Source organism: Acartia tonsa, chromosome 12 (genome assembly GCF_053477335.1).
Source record: "Acartia tonsa isolate MP-2025a chromosome 12, ASM5347733v1, whole genome shotgun sequence".
NCBI lineage: Eukaryota > Metazoa > Arthropoda > Copepoda > Calanoida > Acartiidae > Acartia > Acartia tonsa.
Genome location: NC_137271.1, coordinates 20235167 through 20259049, shown reverse-complemented (window position 1 = coordinate 20259049; position 23883 = coordinate 20235167). Strand labels below are relative to the sequence as shown.

General features: G+C 31.9%; 1 protein-coding gene across 1 annotated transcript; it reads left to right on the top strand.

The window, feature by feature from the left end:
* The first annotated feature begins 398 nt into the window (after nucleotides 1–398).
* Nucleotides 399–23883, top strand: LOC145333407 (uncharacterized). The gene is made up of 18 exons (XM_080178524.1): nucleotides 399–490; nucleotides 4050–4135; nucleotides 7973–8025; nucleotides 9643–9743; nucleotides 10182–10240; nucleotides 12330–12428; nucleotides 12820–12913; nucleotides 13730–13801; nucleotides 14164–14230; nucleotides 15662–15758; nucleotides 16189–16299; nucleotides 17594–17658; nucleotides 18111–18197; nucleotides 20573–20723; nucleotides 21624–21721; nucleotides 21966–22032; nucleotides 22451–22515; nucleotides 23309–23883. Exons 1-18 carry the CDS (start codon nucleotides 435–437, stop codon nucleotides 23321–23323), a joined length of 1443 nt encoding a protein of 480 aa, XP_080034650.1. The 5' UTR covers nucleotides 399–434; the 3' UTR covers nucleotides 23324–23883.

Below are 23883 nucleotides of genomic sequence, written 5' to 3'. Positions count from 1 at the left end.
AATGGGTAGGGTGTTGGCCTGGTAATCTAAGGGTTCCCGGTTTAAGCCCCACCACGTGCAAAATTAACTCTGATGAATTGAGCCATACTGATGAGCCCTAAAAGGGCGAAACACTGTGTCTATGGTAATATATAAAGTAGTAAGCTTTTTGCCTGTAGCGAAGGATCTCTCTAAACAGTGAATCGATATGGTCCTCCTTTACAGTGAAGCTACTTAGGTGTCTTTGATGGTTTTAAGCTATTTTATTTTTATAAAAATTCTGGGTATGTATTGATTTAGGGTATTTTTCTGCCCTTTAATATTTCTTCGAATATATAGACCCTAGATGCTATGGATTCTGGCGCAAGTCACATTATTAAACAGTATATAAATATGCAACTATCTTGAAAATCAGAGGAAATATAATATCTGAAGCTACGGACTATAAGGAGAGAATGAAAAGATATATTCCACATCTAAAGAAGCTAGATCCTGCCCCGAGAAAATTTAGGTAAGTTCATTTTTTTCAATAGCCAAGCTATTCTAGTCTTCTGTCGATTTTTTAAATTTTATTATTGAAATAAGCGGGAACTTGCATATGAGTTTTATGAGTATAATACACCTATCGATGATTTAAAATTTATCTAAATAGCAAAATCATCCAGAAGTGTATTATGCTTATAAAAATCATGTGCAAGTTCCCGCTTTAGTCTCAGAAAAAAATGTCCAAAATCAACCCACCCTATTCCGTATGTCTTCTGTATGTGTAATTATTGAGGGTACTTTATTAGTCCATTGGTGATTTTTGAAAAGAATTTAAAACACTCAATTTTAAAATTTTTTCATTATCCTTCGTATAATTTTCTCTGTATAACAATCTACTGTGCTTCTGTAATTATTTTTCCAATAAATGAGGTCCATATTAGCAACCTAAATTGACGGCAAATTTCTATATATCCATGTAAATGTCAATGATATTTAAATCTGACCCAAATACTTAATTGTTCGCAAAAATTTACATCAAATATTTCTTATGAATTGGGTAAAATTGTTTGAAAAATTTTTTTCTCTATTGTTAAAAGGCTCTAAATTTAGTTATAAGAACAGTGTCTTATTTTATATCAGATCATATTTTTAGAGCTTTAAAAAACTTTTCAAAAGTTTTCTTATAAAACTGATTTTAATAGCAAAACAAACTCTATAATTGTTTTTGTCCGTAACCCTATGCAGTAAGTGCAGTCAATTTTCACTAAAACCAATAAATTTTTTGGAATAATTGCAGTTTTTATAATATAAATAAGGATTTTGATTGCCTTTTATCTGAAAAGTGCGATTCCTATTAATTTAATATGATAAAATAATTTTTAGTAGCGAAGCTACTCTATAATTCGCTTTGTCCGTCCGTCCGTCCGTCAGTCCGTAACGCTATGGGGGAAATGGGATTTAATCACTCCTATAAAAGATAGAAAGCTGAAATTTTTTGACAACATTCCCTTCATTAAGAAGCACAATTAACTATAAAACGTCAATGGCGGTCGGACGGCTTTTAGCAGGTTTTAGGCTATTTTTTTATTTTCCACATTTTTCCTCATATCTTTGGTGTATATGGTCCGATTTTTAAAATTTTTTCAGTTAGATATATCAAAATTAAATTTTCCGTCGTTTTGAGAACCATCAATGACGGTCAGACTGCCTTTTTGCAGGTTTTTGGCTATTTTTATATTTTTTACATTTTCCCCCATATCTTTGGTGTTTATGGTCCGATTTTCAAACTTTTTTGAGTTATAGATATCAAAATTAAATTTCCCATCGTTTGAAGAAAACAACAATGACGGTCAGACTGCCTTTTTGCAGGTTTTTAGCTATTTTCATATTTTTTACATTTTCCCCCATATCTTTGGTGTTTATGGACTGATTTTCAAAATTTTTTCAGTTAAAGATATCAAAATTAAATTTCTGGTCATTTGAAGAAATCAACTATGACGGTCAGACTGCCTTTTTGCAGGTTTTTGGCTATTTTTATATTTTTTACATTTTCCCCCATATCTTTGGTGTTTATTAATCGATTTTCAAAATTTTTTCAGTTAAAGATATCAAAATTAAATTTCCCGTCGTTTGAAGAAAACAACAATGACCGTGAGTCCCATCCACGAAATTTTGTTCTTCGCTACTTATGGATGTTGTCATCCTTGTTTTAATTATGAATTATTATTTAGCTATCTTTTATAAAAAAAACTACAATATTATTTAAAGGAAAAAAAAATATTGACTGCACTTTCTATGCAGATATGTAATTTACTCGGGTGCTATCAAAGATACAGACATTTTTGTGGTATGATTTCAAGAGAGAGAAAGAGGGGACAATGGGCTGTTTATTACACTGGTCCTCAAAGTTTTGTAAAAGCATTTTCTTATTCTACTGCTGCTATGTCAGGTGCGTTACATTAATAGTTAGAGTAGGGGGAAAAACGGATCATGTTACTTGTAGATGCAGCGCTTATCACATGTTACTTGTAGATGCAGCAAACTCATACATGTTACTTGTAGGTGCAGCATTCCCTATAGAGATACTTATATGATTATAAATAGAAACAATTAAGATTAATTCGCTAGCTAAAAATTTATTAATAATGGTTTTGATTATGCAAAAATATTATTAAATAATTACACATGATATTGAATAGCAATCTGGTTGCACAAATTGTAAAATGCATTATCATTATAGCGATCCCTCCACATGTATTCATCCAAATAACTTTGTAAGAAGGTTCTGGTTTAATTTGGTTCAAGATGAAGGAAGTTGTTTGGGTTTTGAAGTTCTTTAGAAATGACTAAAAAGCTTATTTTCAATAAAAATATAACTAACATTGTCTGCCTATCTCCTTTTTTTTTTATCTCCCTTTAACATGTTACTTGTAGGTTTAGCAAAGTTAAACATGTTACTTGTAAGTGCAGCGCTTCATCTACAAGTAACATGATCCGGAAAAAACTAAATTAAATTTTAATTTATACAAAAATATTGAAGAGAATTAGAACGGCTTAATGCTGCCCTCTAAAATTTATGTCTAAATAGTCAAGACATATTTTCTATTTTTATCGTTAAATTTAATCTGCACATAAAATCAGTGGGTTCCACTTAAATCTTTTATGGTTATATGACGCACGTATTGTAATCTGTACTTTGACATTACCTTTAACACCCAACTAGCCTTACTTCATACAAAGTGCCTGTTTTTTTTAGTAGCGAAGCTACTCTATAATTCACTTTGTCCGTCAGTCCGTCAGTCCGTAACGCTATGGGGGAAATGGGATTTACTCAGCTCCTATAAAAGATAGAAAGCTGAAATTTTTTGACAACATTCCCATTATTAAGGAGCACAATTAACTATAAAATATCAATGGCGGTCGGACGGCTTTTTAGCAGGTTTTAGGCTATTTTTCTATTTTCCACATTTTTCCTCATATCATTGGTGTTTATGGTCCGATTTTCAAAATTTTTTCAGTTAGATATATCAAAATTAAATTTTCCGTCGTTTGGAGAAACAACAATGACGGTCAGACTGCCTTTTTGCAGGTTTTTGGCTATTTTTATATTTTTTACATTTTCTCCCATATCTTTGGTTGTTATGGTCCAATTTTCAAACAATTTTCAGTTAAAGATAACAAAATTAAATTTCCCATTGTTTGAAGAAAACAACAAAGACGGTCAGACTGCCTTTTTGCAGGTTTTTGGCTATTTTTATATTTTTTACATTTTCCCCCATATCTTTAGTGTTTATGGACCGATTTTTAAATTTTTTTCAGTTAAAGATATCAAAATTAAATTTCCGGTCATTTGAAGAAATCAACAATGACGGTCAGACTGCTTTTTTGCAGGTTTTTGGCTATTTTTATATTTTCCCCCATATCTTTGGTGTTTATTAATCGATTTTCAAAATTTTTTCAGTTAAAGATATCAAAATTAAATTTCCCGTCGTTTGAAGAAAACAACAATGACCGTCAGTCCCATTCAAGAAATTTTGTGCTTCGCTACTTATGGATGTTGTCATCCTTGTTTATATTTCTTTTAGAATAATGGAAGACTTATGCAAAGAAGACTCTATAGATTCCAATCCTGATGGAGATGCGGGCAATACACAGATTAAACTTCCTGAAGGTCAGAAAAATAAGTCATGGCAGCTGCAATAAAAATCTTCTAGCAACTGCGTGATTACTTTTTTCAATTCAGTAGCCGCTGCTTAAAAACATATTGTCTCTGGAAATCTTGAAACAAATCGTATCCAAGTCGCACTATAAATGTACTTCTGTCGAGAATTGAGACATAATTCTCGGTGGTAAGGCTACTTTAAAATTCACTCAGTATGTCCATATGTATGTCAGTCAGGCCGTCAATCAGTCTGTAATGCTAAAAGTAAAATGTCATGTTTTTTGGCTGCTATCTCAGATAGACTGCAGATTATTGTTTGTCAAAGATATTCCTTTCCAATGAACTTTCAGTACATAGTATACTTGGTCCGTTGGTCTATCAGTCATGGTAAAACAATTTTAATTAAGACCACTAAAAAGCTTGTTAAATCACGTTGTCCTACCATCCATGATTGTTTTATGCTATAGATTCGCAACTTATGGATATTGCAATCCTTGTTTTTGCTCTTTGTAACTAAGTTATAATCAATATTATAAAAATGATAATTAACGACACTTTGACTTAAACGACGCATTTAAAATATAATTCAATTGTCAAGCCAACGAACAATAAAACGCTTTTATGAAACTTTGGGGACTAGTTTAATAAACAGCCAATTATATCCTCCCTCATTTGGGTAGTTTTTGCTTTGGTATGCTTGATTAAAGTTAAAGTCAAAGTGTACAAAAAATTACACATTATTAAAAAAGGCTTAGTAACAAAAATAGAACTAACGATAAGCAAACTTTAATTTTAGTTAATTTCTAAGAAAATGAAGATAATCTAACTTTTTCAAATCTCATTAATTTGGATATTTAATTTTTTCTGACAAATTAAAACGTGAAATCATGTTCTTATGTTGATTTTCCTTGTTCCAACTTGAAAATACGTTTTTAGTTAAAATAAAGTTTAAGCAGCGGCAAATCTTTATAAGCACAATAAATGTATTAGTATAGATATACATTCCACACAACTATTTAGCCCATGTAGTGAGTACATTGTTTGTCTGCTAGCAAATTGCATTCTGCTTGTTGGTGGCAACTTGGCTTAGTTTATATTTCCAACGGTATTGGCTGAATTGGAAGTCGGCACAGGGTCCCCACTCCGTTGGTAAAGTTACATATAGCTTGTGGTCCCTCTATTTTTTCACATTTATACATATTAGATTTGTTTTACTACATTTAGGTGCGGTTATTCTTCGATTTCAAAACATTATCTAAAGAACCCAAGTGTAATGGGTTGCAAACTCTAACCCCCACTATAGGATATCAAGTTAAGTAACATCAAACAGACAATTAACCTTAGATTGCACAACCTTTGTCTGAAAGTTGTAACTGGTCATGATAATGGGTTGCCCCTCTTTATGGGCCAGATATTTCCCCAATTTTACTTTTACCTTTTCAGTACATGTAGTATGGCGCTTTGTAGTCCAAACTCGAACCCGACATCTACCTGACTACAAGAACGCTATCATTAAATAAAACAAAAAAACATAAAAAATACAATTTCTGTTCTAAATAATTTAAAGCTTTCTTTTTGAAAAAATTTTTTTACTTCTATTGAAAGTTACTTAAAAGGAAAATCGACAAAAAAAGACATAGAAGGTACTATTAATTTTATTCTATTGACTCACTATATAATCTTTTAACGAGTCATCTTTATATAATAATTCAATTATCTAAAATACAAAGTAGAACGCTCTCTGTTAGAGACATTCCAACTTTGGAAAAAAATCTTCCAAAAATTTAACAAAATTTTTTGAATAAAATTTTTTTTATGATCAAATGAACTATCTATTATTCTGTTATTTATTATATATTTTCCGGCCCGTGTGTTTTAAAATTACGTCATTTCAAATATTTCAATATAACATAATACGTTTTGGTTTGTTTATTCATCCTAATATAAAAATTATGGTATAATCCCTTATCTCCAAAACCACGCTCCCCCTCCCCAATTTATTTACCTATGATTTATAATAATTTGGGGCATTATCCTTGCGGGGAGCTCTCCCGAGCATATCCTAACTTAACATAAGATTACACTACAAATAGTTCTAGTCTCTAATCTGAAAATATATTTACATAAGGGGGGGGGGGGTACATTTAGTTTAAATGAGGGATATTGTTGAATTATTTAATTTCTTCAGAGAATAATAAAAATGCTATTTTTTGTTTGTTTATAAAATCAATAAATTCAACGAAATCAAATAAAAATTTAGAAATAAAAAATTAAATAACATTCCAAAAACATGGATGACAACATCTATGAGAAGCGAAGCTAAAAAAATATGGATGGATATCCGGAAAAAAATGAACTATAGAGCAGTTTCATAAAAAAACATTAAACTATAAAAATCACGAAACTTTGTATTATTTATAACGTCAAAATCTAGGAATCGATCTAGCACCTCAAATAATAAGCAAATCTTAATGAAACTTTGTGGGGATATTTAAATTGTGAACTCATTTCCCTAAAAATCTCCAAAAATAAAATAGAAGTAAAGAAAATCATAAAACTTTAAAATGTAGGTATCGATCTAGCACTCGATTGCAATCTTAATGAAACCTAGTGAAAATATGAAGAATGTTATCATATTTAATCCATGAAAATTGCATCTTTTTATTTTATATAGGAGCCGAGAATATCAAGTTTTTCCCTTTCTGTCTCGGACAGACGGACATGTCGAATTATAGACTAATAAAAAATGAAACCTTTATATAATAGTTTGGCAGCTGCGCGATTTCATAACCTATGAAAGAAATGCTATACATTACCAGCCACACCAGTGATCTAAAGGGGTTAGAAAATGATGTAAATTTTCAAAGATGATACACATATTACTTTTTATTTAGACTAGCGGCTTCGCCCCTAGCCTCTAGGGGCTTCGCCCTATGAAGTAATGGGAAGTCAACCCTCCTAAATAGAAGTATTCAAAAAGTTATTCTTTGTTTAATTACTCTGTGGTAAAATTAAACCCAGGTTTTGCGATATACGCACAAAAATTTCAATTCGTAAAAATTAAACCCAGGTTGTTCGCATACACAAAAATTAAACCTTGTAAAAAAATAATTAGAATTTTTTTTTTTTGGGGGGGGGGGGTGGATTCATGGGGGCTTCGCCCCATGGTGCAGTGGGGTTCCTCCACCCCACTTACTGGTTTTTGTTTATAAAAAGAAAAAAAATTAAAATTTTGAAAGTTGAGATTTTTTTTGGGGGATGTTAGGGTGTCTCACCCTCCCCCCAAGAAAATAGCTTAAAACCACCAGAGGACCAGTTGGTATATTCCCAGAAGGGTACAGCCCAATTTGTTCAGCAGTTTTTTTTAGTTTTTGGGGAAGTTGGGGGTGTCCCACCTCCCAGGAAAAAAGCTTAAAACCATCACAGGACCAATAGGTATATACTCTGATATATCCGATCGGTTCAGTGGTTACCGAGATCTTAAGCTTCAGACGGACAGATGGACAGACGGACAGACATCAAGCTACTTTGTATAATATAGATTACAAAAGCAGTTGTTTTAACTCACAACTTAATGAACCAATCAATAAAGTATCCAAATTTGAAAAAACATTATTATAAAACCATGGTGAAATAAACTGCCAAATGTACCCTATCTTCCTGGCTACGCAGTCTAGGTAATTCGCCTTTTTAGGGATAATTTCATCCGCAACCGAAGCTAGAATTTTTATTCAGTAGCAATCTTATTTTTTCCTAGAAATTTGCACTAAAAATGCTGCTGCCACCGGCTGCTTTAGAAAAAAAGAACAATTAACCACAAAATTTTAAATGTACTTATTTTTGTAGAAGCAACGGCTGACATAGAGATGTCTGATAATGAACAACAGCCAGATTCAAAGGTAAGGGAAACAATCTTATAATCTATAATACAAAGTAGCTTGATGTTTGTCTGTCTGTATGTTCGTCCGTCTGTCTGTCCGTCCGTCCGTCTGAAGCTTAAGATCTCGGTAACCACTGAACCGATTGTATTCTACTCTTCAGGGTATATAACTATTGGTCCTGGGGTGGTTTTAAGCTTTTTTCTTGGGGGGTGGGATTCCCCCCCCCCCAAAAAAAAACTAAAAAAAACCACCCCCCCCCCAAAAAAAAAATGTATTTACATTTTTTTGTAAAATCTCAGTAACTGCTGAACAAATTTGGCACCAACAACCCCCCCAAAAATGAAAATTCCCCCCCCCCCCAAACAAAAATGTTCATTTTTTTCTAATTTTAATGTTTTATATGTTTATATATATTTTTAAAAAAGCACCTAGAGGCTAGGGGCGGAACCACTAGTATAATATAAAGTAGCAAGGTATTTTTGTCTGTAGTGAAGGATCATATGATTCCCCTTTACAGTGTAGCTTCTTATATGTCCTGGGAAGGTTTATAGCTGATTTAGGGAAGGTACTAACCTCCAACCCCCGTTAATTTTTTTACTTTTTCTTTTGCAAAAAAATAAGGAGGGGTCGAGTCAAGCCATCTGTACCTCAAGAACCCTTAGATGCCTCTAGGGGCGTATTACCTATGTTCTATTGGGTATGTGTCAGTTTTATAAGATAAATGGGTGCTTTTTATAACATTTTAATTCATAGTGTGATTTTTTTCTGTCTCTGCAAAATTTGTCTCTAGCTTTTATGATATTTTGTTTCCTATCTATTGATGACTAAAAAAATTTATTCATAAATAAAAGAACTATTAGTTTGAGGCGTAATAACTATTTATATAAAAATAGATTCACCAAGTTATAAATAGAAAACAAGGACGACACGTTGATAAAACCTACATTTTCAAATTAAGATAGTAATTTTTTTCAAAATTGATAAAAAATAATCCTAAGAGGATTTTAAGGGGGGGAGGGAGGAACTCAAATTTTCAAAATTGAAAAAAAATCCTCAGAGTATAATGCCTTAAAATTGTATTTATCCAAATTTTGTATCATAAAAAGATAAAAGCTAAAACAACAATGTTGAATTTTTTGTGATAATTACAAAGTTGACTCCCTTTTAAGATTATTATTAACTGGCATAAGAAACCTAAATGTAGAAAAGCTTTGTGGTTAATGATTGTAAAGTTTTATGGAAAGACCTGAACAAAGTTACAAAATAAATGCACATTTTTCATAGCTTTTGATAATGAAATTAATTTCATTACCTATCTATCTAAACATTTCACATTGTATGTCCGTCCGTCAGTATGAAACGGCATGAGGAAAGTGTAAATTTCTAGTTTGCTATTCAAGATATACGACTGATTATATTGTGAAGATTCCCTAAACCATTAAAACATCCAGTATATAATTTACTTCTGTTAGTTATGCTACAAAAATGTAAATAATAAAACAAAAGGTTTCTTGTTTTTCTTGTTATGACCATTGAACATTTACTCTATAACCGACTATTTCTGGCTGTTCAACCTTGATTTTTTTGTGCTTCGCTTCTTATTTATGTTGTCATCCTTGTTGTTTGTTTATTTAGATTGCAGATGAGGCGGTTGTAAAAAGATTTGTTGAAGATAATCTAGGACCAGGTCCTAATGAAGAGTTTATCATGGATATCGAAGCTAACTCTCCACACAGGTAAAAGATTCCTCCTTTCATTTATTCTAGTGGCTTCGCCCTTAGCTTCTAGCGGCGAAACCATAAGAGTTATTGGGAAGTCCCCCCTCCTATGTAGAATCATTCGCTCGTAATTTGTATAAAAAACGAGAAAAGAATAGTTCTACTCTGTATTATAGATTAAGGGGACAAGAATATAGCATTAAACCATCATAATCTAAAAATTTAATCGTATAAATCAATCCAAAGCCTATGTGAAATTGAACACTCATTGGTTCTTTGGTTAGCGCGATCTAATACTTACTACTGTATGTAATTAGTTAAAATTGATAACCTACCACCCTTTTAGGTCCTAATGGAGGGGGGGGGGGGGGGTTATAATCCCTTTGTATTTTTAGAGTCATTTGTTTTTGTCCAATTTTTAATCAACTAAAATACATGATATAATATTTTTTTTAGCCAGAAAAGAAATTTTGAGAGCAGTAATGAAGAAACAAAATCTCGACCTTCGTCTGCAGGTGTGTGTTGTGATATAAATAAATATTGAAGCAAAAATATACTTATATCTTATTGTAGAAGAACAGTAAACTGTGATACAGGAAATATCCTTTCACGTCATCATAAAAAAATCACGGGGCTCACATTGAAAGTTTAACCGCTGCTTTTGACAAAAAATATTATAGTGGATTAATTGCCTCCAACGGGCGAAGCTGCTCTCCATGACAATTTAACGTCATGTCCAACAACGGATATATAATAAAGATGTATACAGAGATAACTACCTCCCTTCCTTTTTCAATGACCTTCTTCGTCTACTACCAAATTATTTTCTGCTACTTGGCTGTGTTTATACACACCACACCATTGCATGGTTGATTTTCAATGACCCAATTGAGAGTCAGCACAAGGACACTGCGATGGGGAGATACAGTTATTTAATCCTTTCCCTTTCTAGTGTTTTACACTAATGGTCCAACATGAACAACCTAGGATAACCAAGAGGAGACAAATATCTTCTTTGTTGTCCAAACATCCAAAATATTACGTTAATTAACACACAACAGCAACTCTTTTATTGCACGAACTTTGTCTGAGAGTCCTAACTGTTCATGATAATGAGTTGCATCTGTTTTGGGCTAAGTCATTTCCCCTACAATTGTCTGTTATCATCTGGCATAGCAGCTTTTAAACCATTTTAAACAACTTTGTTCATGACGCAGTGTTGGACCGAGATTCGATCCCATCAGCTCTCTGACGCTACGTGGTAAATCACGGGAACGGGTTTAAGATAGGATATATAAAAGAATCCGCTGGCCATATTTGTTATATCTTTGTTATATATACAGCTACAGATTGCTTTTATGATATACATAGTTTGAAGCTTTTTTAAAAAAAATAAAGTTTTTAATGAAGTAAGAAAACTATTTCAAAAATTAGTTTTCTTAAAAATGTACAAAATGTAAAAAACTAGTCCTTGGATCACTTATTGTAATTAAGAAAAATAAAGAGAACAAGTTTGTAAAAACTTTTTATAAAGAATAGAATTAATCATAGTAATCAACGAGATAAGTTTTAATTATTGTAAAATGAATAATCAAAGGCAGTATCCCTTAAACCTACCAGTGAATCATTCCCCCCTCCTTACTTCCTCCTGTCCTAATTCAACTATTACAATGGAACTAATCCTGATTTTTAGAAAGAAAATAAAGTGGTTTTTAAGTACGGACGTCCTAGCATTTTTGATGGTGGAATCTGGGGGTTCAAACCTCACTTATTTGAACTCTCTTGTTGATTGGAACTAAAACAAGGATGACATCATCCATAAATAGCGAAGCACAAAATCTATTATGTAAAAGACAAACGGACAAAGTGAGTTGTACAGGAGATTATCTGTTATCATAACAAAGAAACGAAAGGGAGAGAATATGCAAACACTAAAAATCACGAAACCTTAAAAATAGGTTTATGTCTTGGAAAGCTTTGAAACGAAAAGCAGCTAAAAAACTGCTTAAAAACAGTCCGACTGCTACTGATGTTTAATACTTAATTTTGCTCCATACTAATGGGAATGTTGACAAGAAATTTCAGCCTTCTATATTTTAGAGGAGCTGAGAAATTTTCCTCCATTTTGTCTCTGACAGGCGGACAGACGGACGGACATTTCGAGTTATAGAGTAGCTTCGCTTCTAAAAATTGTGTAACACTGATTTTAAAAAGCCCTATATTTTTTTTTTATAATGACAAAATTAATTTTATAATGTTATAATCTGTTCGTTTACACTTTCTAATTCTAATTTTAAAGTTCATTAATTAGAATCTTATGTATTTAATACCACTTTTATAAATAGATATATTATTACCTGGATCTTACTCGAGATTTGACCTTTCCCAATAAATAGGCATCTCTAGCTTAAATTTTAATCTCTCAATTTTGAATAGATAGATTGTCTGTTAAGGAACAAGTTCTGACATGTAGCTGAATTTTAAAGTTGTAATATGATGATTCAACTGAATCCTTCAGAGGGCTGATGTGTGGCTGCCGAGCCCTGCTTATTATAAAGACGAAAAAATAATTGGAAGTAATCTTTGTATTTGATTTGATTGTAGAAGATATGAAAAGCACAGACGATGAGTCTGGTCCCTCTCCACAAAATATTCTTCATGATGAAATAACTACTGACAACACTCAACAATCAACAGCTGAAGGTAATTGTCATGAAAAAAGAAAATGACACTAACCCCCCTCCTTTATATTGCTATGTCCTCTGGGGGTGGGGACCCAACCTAAGGTAAAACACTAACACAAAAAAACACTATCCTCTACCTTTGATGGCTTTCTTTGATCGCTAGGCAAATGAGGGTAACCACTAAAATTAGAAATTATAATATCAGCCCTTGGTAACGTCTCTGGATTGATTTTAAAAGATTAAAACCAGTTTTATTAACCCCTATGGCCATACTGGAAACATACATCTTTTCCCTATATAACAATTTAATGTATTTTAACAGATTGTATTGATTTATTATCATTAATTCTCTTTTAGAACTCATAATTACATATGGAGGCAATTGTCCAAAATTTAATTTATTTTATTAGAGTCAACAGAATTAAAAATGAATCCTTTTACTGATAAAAAGTTTTGCTGTCTTCAACATCAAAAAGTTTTTGAACAGGCCTCAAGGAGTATCAGGTAAATTGTCAAGTAATTTATAATAAAAACAAGGATTATTAATGCGAAGAAATCCGAATAAGAATTAGGGGGTCAATTTGTTTTAAAATTTATGCACTGGCAGTTTAAATTGATATATTATAACTTGGATGTTGCATGTGCTCTTTGAAATTTATATTCCCAGGTGGCTAAAAAAATTATACCACACACTGGATGAACTAACTCACCAGTAAAAGATTTTTCTTTTCCCCTGTCAATATATCCATGCATTATAAATCCATTGCAATGTGCTTCAAATTAAGAAGTTAGCGCTTCTAACGATGAGCCTAATTATCCTAATTATCACCATTTTAATAATTAAGTTGATAAGACATGAAGTTTTGTCATTAAAGATTACATAAGTCGAAACAGGGAAAACGTCAAATAATTAAAATTTTCAATTATTGCAAGCTTTAGGGTTCAAATGTAGAGTTGTTTCGCTTTCGTGAAAATAACTTTGAAAAAAATTATGCAGAGTTTAAAACTAACTTAAAGTATAGAAAAAAGGTAAAATATTATAAAAGTTATTTATTGCATCGTATTATAGACAGCTTTCAGTGGATATTAAAATGGAAAATTATATTATTAAATCCTGTTCTGTCAGGTATGAGAGGCCGCAGGCCTGGTCTAACAAAACTGGTATCACTTTTAGGTTTTTAACTTATTATTCGTGTGAAGTTGCCTATAATATGATATAATATCTTATTTTTAAGTATTGCTCAGAATTGGTTCTAATCCAGCAGCTATTAATTGGTTTTGAAGTCATTTTATAAAATATCATCATTTTTTAATTGTTAGGTTTTGTGCTTCTCTTCAATATTCTTTACCAACATGTGACAATGAAGCTCCTAGCAGACCAAAATCTTCAAGGTATACGTTTTGATTTATCCTTTATTTGTCAGTCTATCTCGCTAACTGTTCAACCAGTATTGTTCTCCTGTACAGTAAAGCTTTTCTTAGATAAAGTGAACGTTTATAACTATTTTGTTTGAGGGTACCATTACCCTCCTAATTGCCTCTAGATGCTTTCAGTGGTGTAGCCGCTAGTTACAGATAAAATAAGATAGCTTAGATAAGTTCATGCTAATGCAACTGTATCAAATGCGTTTTTTATATCGGAAAAAAATAGTATAAGTTGATTGAATCAAGCACAAGGTAATTTTATTTCTAATTTTTTAAAAAATACTTTCCAATCCGCGGACAACAGTGCATAATAAATATTTTTCTTTCAGAAGTAGATATAGAAATAGAAAAGAGAAGGGAAAGTTAAAAGAACAATCTGATGATTCTGTAGAAAAGGTAAAATATTTAAAAATGTTTAAAATTTTTCGCCAGCCAAAAATGTAATTTCTCTATAATTTGTAATATTTTCTTGTAACAGTAAAATAAATTGCATGCACATATTTTTGCCAGGGGTTTGTGATTTTTTGAGGGGTTTGGCACCATCTCCAATTTATTAATTCAGTAGTTGGTTTTAACTTGGTTTTTCGTTATTTTGTTTATTACTTTAGGTCAGGTTACTTTGGGTTAGATTGGGTACTGGGTAACCCTACAGGGCTAGGGCACCGCACGTATGTACAATCTTCGCATGGTTGGACCCCTCCAGTGGTTAGGCAATTTAAATTTATATAAAAGATAAAAGGGAGGTCTTAAGTGCTCGTACGTTCTTTTAGGGAAATCATCCAGCAAACATTGGTTATGAATCAATTACCATTTCATTTTTCATCCCTGATTCAAATAACAACAAGGATGACAACAAACCTTTTGAAATTATGTAGAATATAAAATTAATTAATCCCTGAAAATGTCAGTCGTCTATCATGAAAAGGAATTGAGAAAATCATGAAAACTAGGAATCGATCCAGCATCCCAAATAACCGACAAATGGACAAAACAATGTATAGATTAGATGGGCATATGTCATAGAAATCTTCACTAAAACTTTTCAGCCGAGAAAATCACGTTTCCCCCATAGCGTTACGGTTGGACGGAAGGACAGACACAGCGAATTAAAGAGTAGCTTCGCTGCTAAAAAGTTTTATTATTGCATGGAATTCAAAACATAACCTTGAAAAAAAGTTTAAATGGAGTGACTACTCTTTAACCAACAATGGCATATTTATGTGTAAGACAGTTATGCATTATCTAGGGTAAAATTGCACTTTTATTAATTAGGAGGTAACTAAAGTAATATTACATACAAATAATTGTGATCTTTCTTTATAATAAGCTTTCTTTTACAATAAAAATGTTGACTTATAAGCTTAATAATTTGATAAAATATCTGTCTTATGAAAATATTAAATCATCAAATGGTATTATTATGTCTAGAAAGTTTGGCAAAACTTTTATTTCATTTACTTTAGGGTTTTTTTTGTTAATCATGTAAATTCCCCACATTTAAGTATTCTTTAAATTACTGCAGTATTATTCGTACTGTTATATTTATTTGTAATTCCTAATTATAAATAAAAAAAGGATGACAACATCCAAAGCCAAGCACTAAAACGGCATTGATAATGAACATTAACACTTGTAGAGTTCGGAACTTGTTAAGCAGAAACTTAATTTGTAGGTCCAAACAAATTGTACATAAATCTGTTGCAAAATACAGGACACAGTAAAATGACATAAATCTAAAAGTATTATTAATGAAAAGATCTAACAGTTACAAACGGACCAGTCCTTATTTTGAAAAGCTTCGCTTTTAATAAACAATAATCTATCTAGGATGATACTGGTAACCTGATAAGTGTAGGGGATGGTAACCAGCAGCTGCTAGCCTCACAAGCACAACCTCAAAGTTTTAGTTTCACTAGTAATCCAGGTAAGAAACATTATCCTGTATTTAAGGAAATTTCCAACTAATTTATTTAAGTTCAGACATTCTAAACGTGTTAATGTTTGTCCGTCCTACCGTCTGATTTTAGATTTTCAATTTTATAAATGTTGTCATCCTTGTCTTTTCTTTTGTATTGTTTATGTTACACTATCTGCTAAGCCTTTCGCATCTAGGGACATTGAAGGATAAAGAGAGGTTGAAAAATAGTTTAAAACTAACCCAAGCCTTAAATCTGAAAATAAGAAGAAAAAAAACATCAGAGGTTATATCTAAACCCTACCTAAAATAGAGAACCTAATCGATTCAGTAGTTATTAAGATTGTTATCAGACAAAAAAACCTTACTACTTTATATAATAGAATATAGTATGTGCAAAATCACTTTGAGTTAAACCTATAATATCTGAATATTTCAGCTGTACGACGTGGTTCTGCGGGTAAAGGACGACCTTCAGCCACTACTTCTAATACCTGGCAACAGCAACCAAACTCTGGTCCTTCCTCCTGGCAAGACAGAAACAGAACAGGTTTATTTAATTGTTTATGTCATAGAAAATTGTCAGGGATATTAAGAGTTCAGACAAGGACTATAAATTGATTTTTATCCCAATTAATAATAAGCAAAACTTATAATTATTGGCAAATAAGTTTAAACATTACAAGTAACTAAACAACCCTCCTTAGCGATCATTGTTTGTTGACCTAATATTACAATGATTTGGGTGAAAGTTGGGCTATTTCAGACATTTTAGGATGTTGTTGGTTTATACTTCTTCTTAATTGATTGTTTTTAAGAAGAGAGGGAATAATTTTGGTGCTGTTCAGAACACCCCTTCCTACCAGAAGAAATAACTAGACAGACAGTCCCTAACTTTTCATTTTTATATCAAACGTAATTTTTATTTTTTTCAATTTTATCAAAAATTTACGCATACAGATTGTAGCAATTATTCATCAGAAAACTTTTAAAAATTGAAACAATTGAATATAATGAAATAACAAGTGAGGATATTAAACTAAAGTTTTTTTATTGGCTGAAATCTTAAATAAATGTTAGTTCTTTCTTACATGCAATGTCCAAACATTTCCACCAATAGCCTTAATCTTAAGAAATTAGAAGGGATAATTTTCTTTATCATTTAATACTTATATTTGCGAGAACTTTTGATTAATGAAATCTTCCAATTTTTAACATTTACAAACCAGCCTGCTTTATTGCATCAAGATCCTAAAATAGTTTAAAATCATTACCAAAATGTCCGTATATACGTTCATTTTAAACATGTTGATTTTTTTACTTTTTTAAATAGCTTTTTTCGTTAATTTAGGCATGTTAGAATTGTCCTATCGATTTCAAATTTTGCATGGTGATTCCTGTAATAGTTAGGTACGAGTTAGAAAGCGTAGCAACTCTATAATCATTACCAGAATGTCCGTACGTCCATTTTAAACATGTTGATTTTTTTTTACATTTTTTACAACAAATTTGTATGTGACCTAATTATCCGATTGGTCTGATTTTTGGTATACTGATTCCTGGGACAACAAAGTACAATATTATAAGCGAATCAACTCTTTAATCAAGTCCTAAAAATGTAAGTGTGTCCATAATCATTATCCTGTATCAAGCAGTTTTTCAACAAATTTACTTACAATTTTGCTTTGACTCTTATATATTCGCATTCTGATTATTCAGTTCTTACATTATACAAGTGTTAATGTCCGTTTGTCCTACCGTTTCAGTGCTTCGCTTTTATGGATGTTGTCATCCTTGTTTATTAATATTTCACTAAAACGCAAAATTAAATTGATTAATTATAGATGATTCTTGGAGGAGCCAAAAGTTATTGAAAAGAAGGGATACACTGGAACCTGCCAAAATAAAGGTAACGGTACTTTCATACAATGCACTCTATTGAGCAAAAAACCCCCCTTCTTATATAAGAGTGAGGGGTAGTTCTTCATTTGTTTGTTAGTTATCAGTGATCACGTGGCACTTTGTGTAAAAGCACCAAGTTAACATTTTGACAGTGAGGATTCATTTATAACTCCTCTGCCCCCCTAAAGTTTACCAGTGTCTGTGTTTTCTTCAATTATCATAATCATAACAATTGAATGTTGATCAGACAAAGTAGTTAGATATATGTGTGTCGGTCTTTCTAAACAACAATAATCGCCATTTTTCATAAAATTTTCAATTTATCATAAATAATATATGCAATTATATGCATTAATTTTATTTCTATTACCAAAGTAGAAGGTAGTATGTGTGTCTGTCTAAAAATACATTCATTGAATTTCAAAAGAAAATCTTGTTTTGATTTTTTTGTTGTTTAAGGAAATAATGGCCCCCTCTGAAGAAGATTCAGAAATCGAGGAGCTTCCAGCTAATCAGAGGCTTCCAGATTTCAGGCCTTCAACTCAGGTAGAACCTTTAAAAATGGCGTCATGCTGGCCTACCCTTGGCCCTTTAAAATGTATACTGGCCCGCCATTGGTAATTTAATATGTGTCTAGGCCTGTCATTGGTCATTTGTACTATATAACGTCATTTTTTATAGTTAATATAAACAGCTCCTCAAGTACATCATAAAGCTCTTAACTAATTATTACAATTTCAATTTACTCTTAAAATACAAAAATATGTAAAAATAAATATAATTCTTTGTCTTTAGTAATAAGTATTAAGTTTAATAATTAAAAATCAGAACATATGGCCCATTGAAGGAAACTTAAATCAAAGTACTGAAATACTTGCTGAATTACTGCCTAATTAAGTCGATCACCTTCCATCTTTTGTACTATAGGATATAAAACAGAAAAATGGGGGGGGGGGAAGATGTCTTTTAGTTTAGAAACCTTGTTCCCTCCCCTCCTACTGAATGAACTGAACAATAAATGAAGTCCATATTAGCAACCCAAATTGACGACAAATTTTTCCCTGTCATAATATCCATGTTTTTTATATATCCAATTTCATGACAAGACATGACAAGATTAGTTTCCAATAATAACAACTTCTTAAAGTTTTGTTTATTCTTCCAGTTCTTATTAGATCTATTACATTTCATTTCAAATTATTATTGTTATTAGATGTTAAATGTTATTGAAAATTATTATAAAAATAATAATTTTTTTTGAAAATATATAAGACACATATTGACAGTATAAAGGTATGAAATGAACATCTTTATTTATACATTTTCTATAAATAAACTTAGGTTGAATGACCTGGACAAAACTTACCATCCAAAATGTAAGAAAGCTTTAGTATTCTTCAGATTTAATAGTTCAACGTTATATTTTTGGTTTGTATATACAAGATGTACTATACATGGTTTCCATTGGCAGGAACACAGGTCCAGGATTCTGACAACCAATTTTAAGTGAAAATTTCTTCTTACCAACTTCCCTTTAGTTACAGGACAAAACAACTTTTACGTCAATATTACACCACAAAAAAATCCAAATTTTCACTAATTTCAAATGGAATTAATTACATGCAGTAATCTAACACTTCAGGGCTAACCTATTCCACTAACATACTAACCCCTTGATTTCATAAAATTTACAGAACTGCTATCCCTGTATATCACATTGGTGATTGTTATTCTAAAAGTATAAATAAAACTTAAAGCACTAAATCCTTAGGCCAAGTAAGCAACATGAAGTTGCACATTTTTATGGGTTATTGGCCTACATTGTAAGAGAAGCTTTTCTTTCGTTAGTGTTTGTACTACGTTAGAAAAGTTAAACTGGTTGCTGTTGCCTCTTGAGGCTTCTAAGAGAGGAGGAGTCGAACCTTCACTTTTAATTGTAGTTTTGAAAAGAAAACTAGATAAGAAAAAGATAGGAGAAGGAAAGATAATGTGAGTGGAGAAAGTCGTTTAAAAAAAATTCTGACGTCATAAAAATGAGAGATTAGGAGAGGAGGAGTTGGGAATAAAAACCCCTCAAAAAGAGATGGATAACCCCTGATTTTTATGACGTCACATGCTGATTTTTTAATGACTTTCTCCCCTTACAAGTAATTTTTTTTAAATGGAGAATCTTGGAAGGATAGTGGTACCCTCCTACAAAGTAGATATAAACCCAGGACATAAGAGAAGCTTCACTGCAAACAATATTACCGCTCTCCCTCAAAGTACCTTGTTAAACACTGAACCCACCTCCCTCACAAGTACTATATATATTTTTATTTCTTTGGTTAAAGTTAAATTAAATTAAATACTTGCAATTACATTGGGTCATGACAAGTATGAAACGTCTTTGGTGAAAATAGATATATAGACTCTATAAAAATGAAATAGTTATAGGATTTAGGAAGTTGTCATTCTTGTTTTTTTTTTAAGAAATACAATACACATTGTATGGTTTACATTTGTAGGTTATTGAACCCTACATTTATAATGTAAATTCATCACGTCGAATAATTAAATTTCAGGTTATGGAGAACTATTGAATGATAATATTAATCATAGTTATTTATCGTATTATATTATAGACAGTTTTCCGCCGATATTAAAATGAAAAAATAAAAGATCAGCGACTCCTCGGGGCTAACAAAACTGGTATGACTTGTTAATTAAATTTTCTATGCAATGCAATACATGATATTCCAGTATGGCTGAGAACTGATTCTAATCCAGTGTATATTAATTGGTTTTGAAGCCATACTGTAAATTAAATTAGACTTAGCCCAGCCCTTCAACCTCTCAGGGGTAACAAAACTGGTTTTAATCATTTTGATATCCGCGAAAAGCTGTTTATAATATGATGTGATAAAAAACTATCATTTTAGATGTCTGGATCTTACGGATACAGTAATGAGGAAGACCTGAGCACCCCCAGACTACGTCCAACAACTGCTGGGGGAGGGGGTGTGAAAAGACCCTCATCTCGTAGTGGCAAGTATTCAGATGCAAAATCTAGACCTGGATCTACTACTTCAGGTATATTTATTTATCGGTCCTAGGACAAATGCAGGAGAGACAAATATAAAAGTGGACACTTAACCTAACCTTACCTATTTAAAACATCTAATACGTTTTTCAAATGCCTAACCCCTGCCGTGGCATTACTTGTATATTCATGTATTAATCTAACCTAACCTGTGTTTGTCTACTCCGACGTTTGTAATCAGTGTTTGAACCAATAGATCTCGCTAAAAGCTCAACTAAACTAACTTTACTCTCTTTGCAGTAAAGTTTCTTATTAATCATAGAACCCTTTTAACCTAGAGGTACTTCCATCACATTTAATTAAAAATATTAGGTATCTTCAGTAAGATATATAAGTTTTCCGGAATTTAAATGTTAGGGGGAGATTTGAAATCTGCATCAAATTTTAGGGATTTTTTATAAAATTCGTTTTTTGTATAATTCTTTATCTAAAAGCGGAAATGCATTTTAAGTTAATTAATTTTGACCAATAGAATAGGTGGATTTAAAACTACCTGCGCTCTAATTGGTTTAATGATGTACGCCATCCAATCAGAGCGCAGATTTTTTAAATCCACCAATCACAGATGCCAAAATTAATTAACTTAAATTGCACTTCCGCTTTTAGATAAAGAATTATAGAAAAAACGAATTTTATAAAAAAATCCTCAAAATTTGATGCAGATTTCAAATCTCCCCCTAACTTTAAAATTCCGGAAAACTTATATATCTTAATCTTCAGCTATAAGACAATTGGCTATAAATCTTAAAACTCCAATTGAGATGATCAAATGGCTCCATTTCAGATTAAAGCTAAAACTTTGTACAAACCTTTCAAGATTTAATATATAACTTAAAAAGATAGAATATTAAACAATAATTTTTTTTTTAAATTAAGAAAACTTATTTTAGGTTCGTCATCAACATGTGAAACTCGACCAGGATCCACCTCCTCCAGCAATAGACCAGGCTCAACGTCTTCTTTGTCCTCGGTTTGTTCTGTCAGCCAGGTATTATAACTTGACAATGAGCCAAATCAGATGCTTTTTTTGTGGTACCTAGAAGTTAGGGTTCCTTAAGTTTTACATATGACTTTATATCTATGTTAGGCTAAGAAAACCCTTACGCCTAGGCTAGCCTATGATATTTTATAGAATTTACGCACATTTGTTAGTCCCTAAAGACCTAAAGTGGAGGTCATTTTGTGTAGCAGCCCAATAAAACCTATATTAACATTAACATATAATATTGTAGGCCTCCTGCAGCCACCAATCTTCTGTGTCAGAAGCAGACTCAGGTGTGGAGTTTACGTCTTCACCAGGTAAAAAATAAATATACAAAGTCTAGGTGAACAATCTTTGAATTGCACAAAGAAAAGTAAAATCCGACCACATTATTGGTTAGGAAGTGTACACATATTGGTACGGAAGGCTTTTTTTTTTGCATTTCATACATGTAATAAGTTAGCTACAAATTGTTAAATTCCAAAGGAAAAAGTTTTGCTTGAGGACAATTTAAAATATTTCCTTTATATTTGGACCAAGTATTGTTTCGATTGATCATTGCATTGCTTTTATGGAACAATGACACACAAAGGGTATTGTTAGGAGGTGTGAGCCTTAAGAGGGTAAACATGGAAAAACAGGCCTTCCTAATTTTGATTTTAAGGAGGTTATGGACCTCAACCTTCTGCAATCTCCCACCCACTAATCTATGATTCTATATGCTATTATATTTAGGGCATATACGAGAAGATTATTCTAAGTTTTTACAAGCTAAGAGTGCAAGGACAAATAAGAAAAAGGTAAAGAGAAACTTTTTACATTTAGTGTGAATCTGTACAATGGTCCGTCCATTATGCATAGTTTGGTTGTTAATTAAGGCATGTCAGATTTCAATTGTTCTCTAAAGTACAGTATTTTTGTACTTTAATATATTAATGATCAATTTCTGTCAAGGATATGTGGGTTAGATTAAGCAATTATTTTTATTTGTGTATTATAAGAATTAGATCTTTTTTAGGAGCGGGGGGGAGAGTGGAGCAGGCTTGCTCCCAAAGCTACAAATAATATTTATTCTTTGATTGATTGATGGATTGATTAGCCATAGTTTCTTAGGGTTTGGACCTAAGTAGTCATGGAGTAGGCTGAGACACTTGTACAGCCACTAGGGCTATCAAGCTCCACGTTCAAGCACATTATGACTTGACCCGCTATCTCATGAGAGCTACTCATTATTACCTCACCCTCGCCAAGTATGGCAGGTGTCCCAAATTAAGTCACCGTAATGAATGACGCTCTCCGCAGAGGAGCTTTGGATAGGGGTAGTACTGATATTATGTACTTAACTATTAAGTATCCAAACTTACTCAATAATCCCCTTCTTACACAACCAGGGGAAGTTGCGTGAATGTATTCAACTGAGAAATTCGAGTTGCCACATGGGGACTAGAACTCGAACTCTCATCACCGTAACTCAGTGCGTTACCACTGAGCTACGACGCCCCTTATATATTCTTATCTCTTTTTGGCTTTGCACCTTTATAGGGCAGAGCTACCTATTGATAATGCATATTTTTATACTTTATCTACTTTCAGGAAATGGAATACTGAATGAATAAGAAGATTATCGTAATGAATTAGTTAAAAAATTATTTCTTTAAATGTCACATAAGATGCATTATATTCATGAAAAGGATTACAACATACATAAGAAAACTAGCTCAGAAACTTTAGATTGACTGGTCAAAATTTGTTTATACTTGATGCTATTGATAGCAGAATTATTTAAAATCACCCTTCTGTCTTAAATAAAACTTAAGGTGTTGTTGTAAGTTATAGAGTAGCTATTACATTGCAGAATTTAAGATGAATATAGTTTTAGAAAGAAAGATTCATTCTTTTTAAATCACTTACATATTTAGACAATTTAATTCAATGATTAAACATTATGTCCTAATTTTGGAAAACTGAGATTAATTTTTTGCTACTTTTATGATGTATAAAAATCCTTTAAGAGTAAGAAGGAAATATGTGTTTGTAGCTGTAGCTAACAACTAATTAATTCCAAAAATATTTTATGAGTCAAATTCCAATTAACTTTTTAGGGGATTTACTAATGTTATTTTTGCTGTAATTCTAGGATCATTAAAATATTGTAAAAACTATTTCTC

Excerpts from the sequence above, each read along its gene's own strand:
- LOC145333407 (XM_080178524.1), top strand. The coding sequence starts at position 435 with ATGAAAAGATATATTCCACATCTAAAGAAGCTAGATCCTGCCCCGAGA. Across the intron at positions 4,136-7,972 it reads ACAGATTAAACTTCCTGAAG|AAGCAACGGCTGACATAGAG; the intron begins GTCAGAAAAATA and ends TTATTTTTGTAG. Across the intron at positions 16,300-17,593 it reads GCAAGACAGAAACAGAACAG|ATGATTCTTGGAGGAGCCAA; the intron begins GTTTATTTAATT and ends GATTAATTATAG.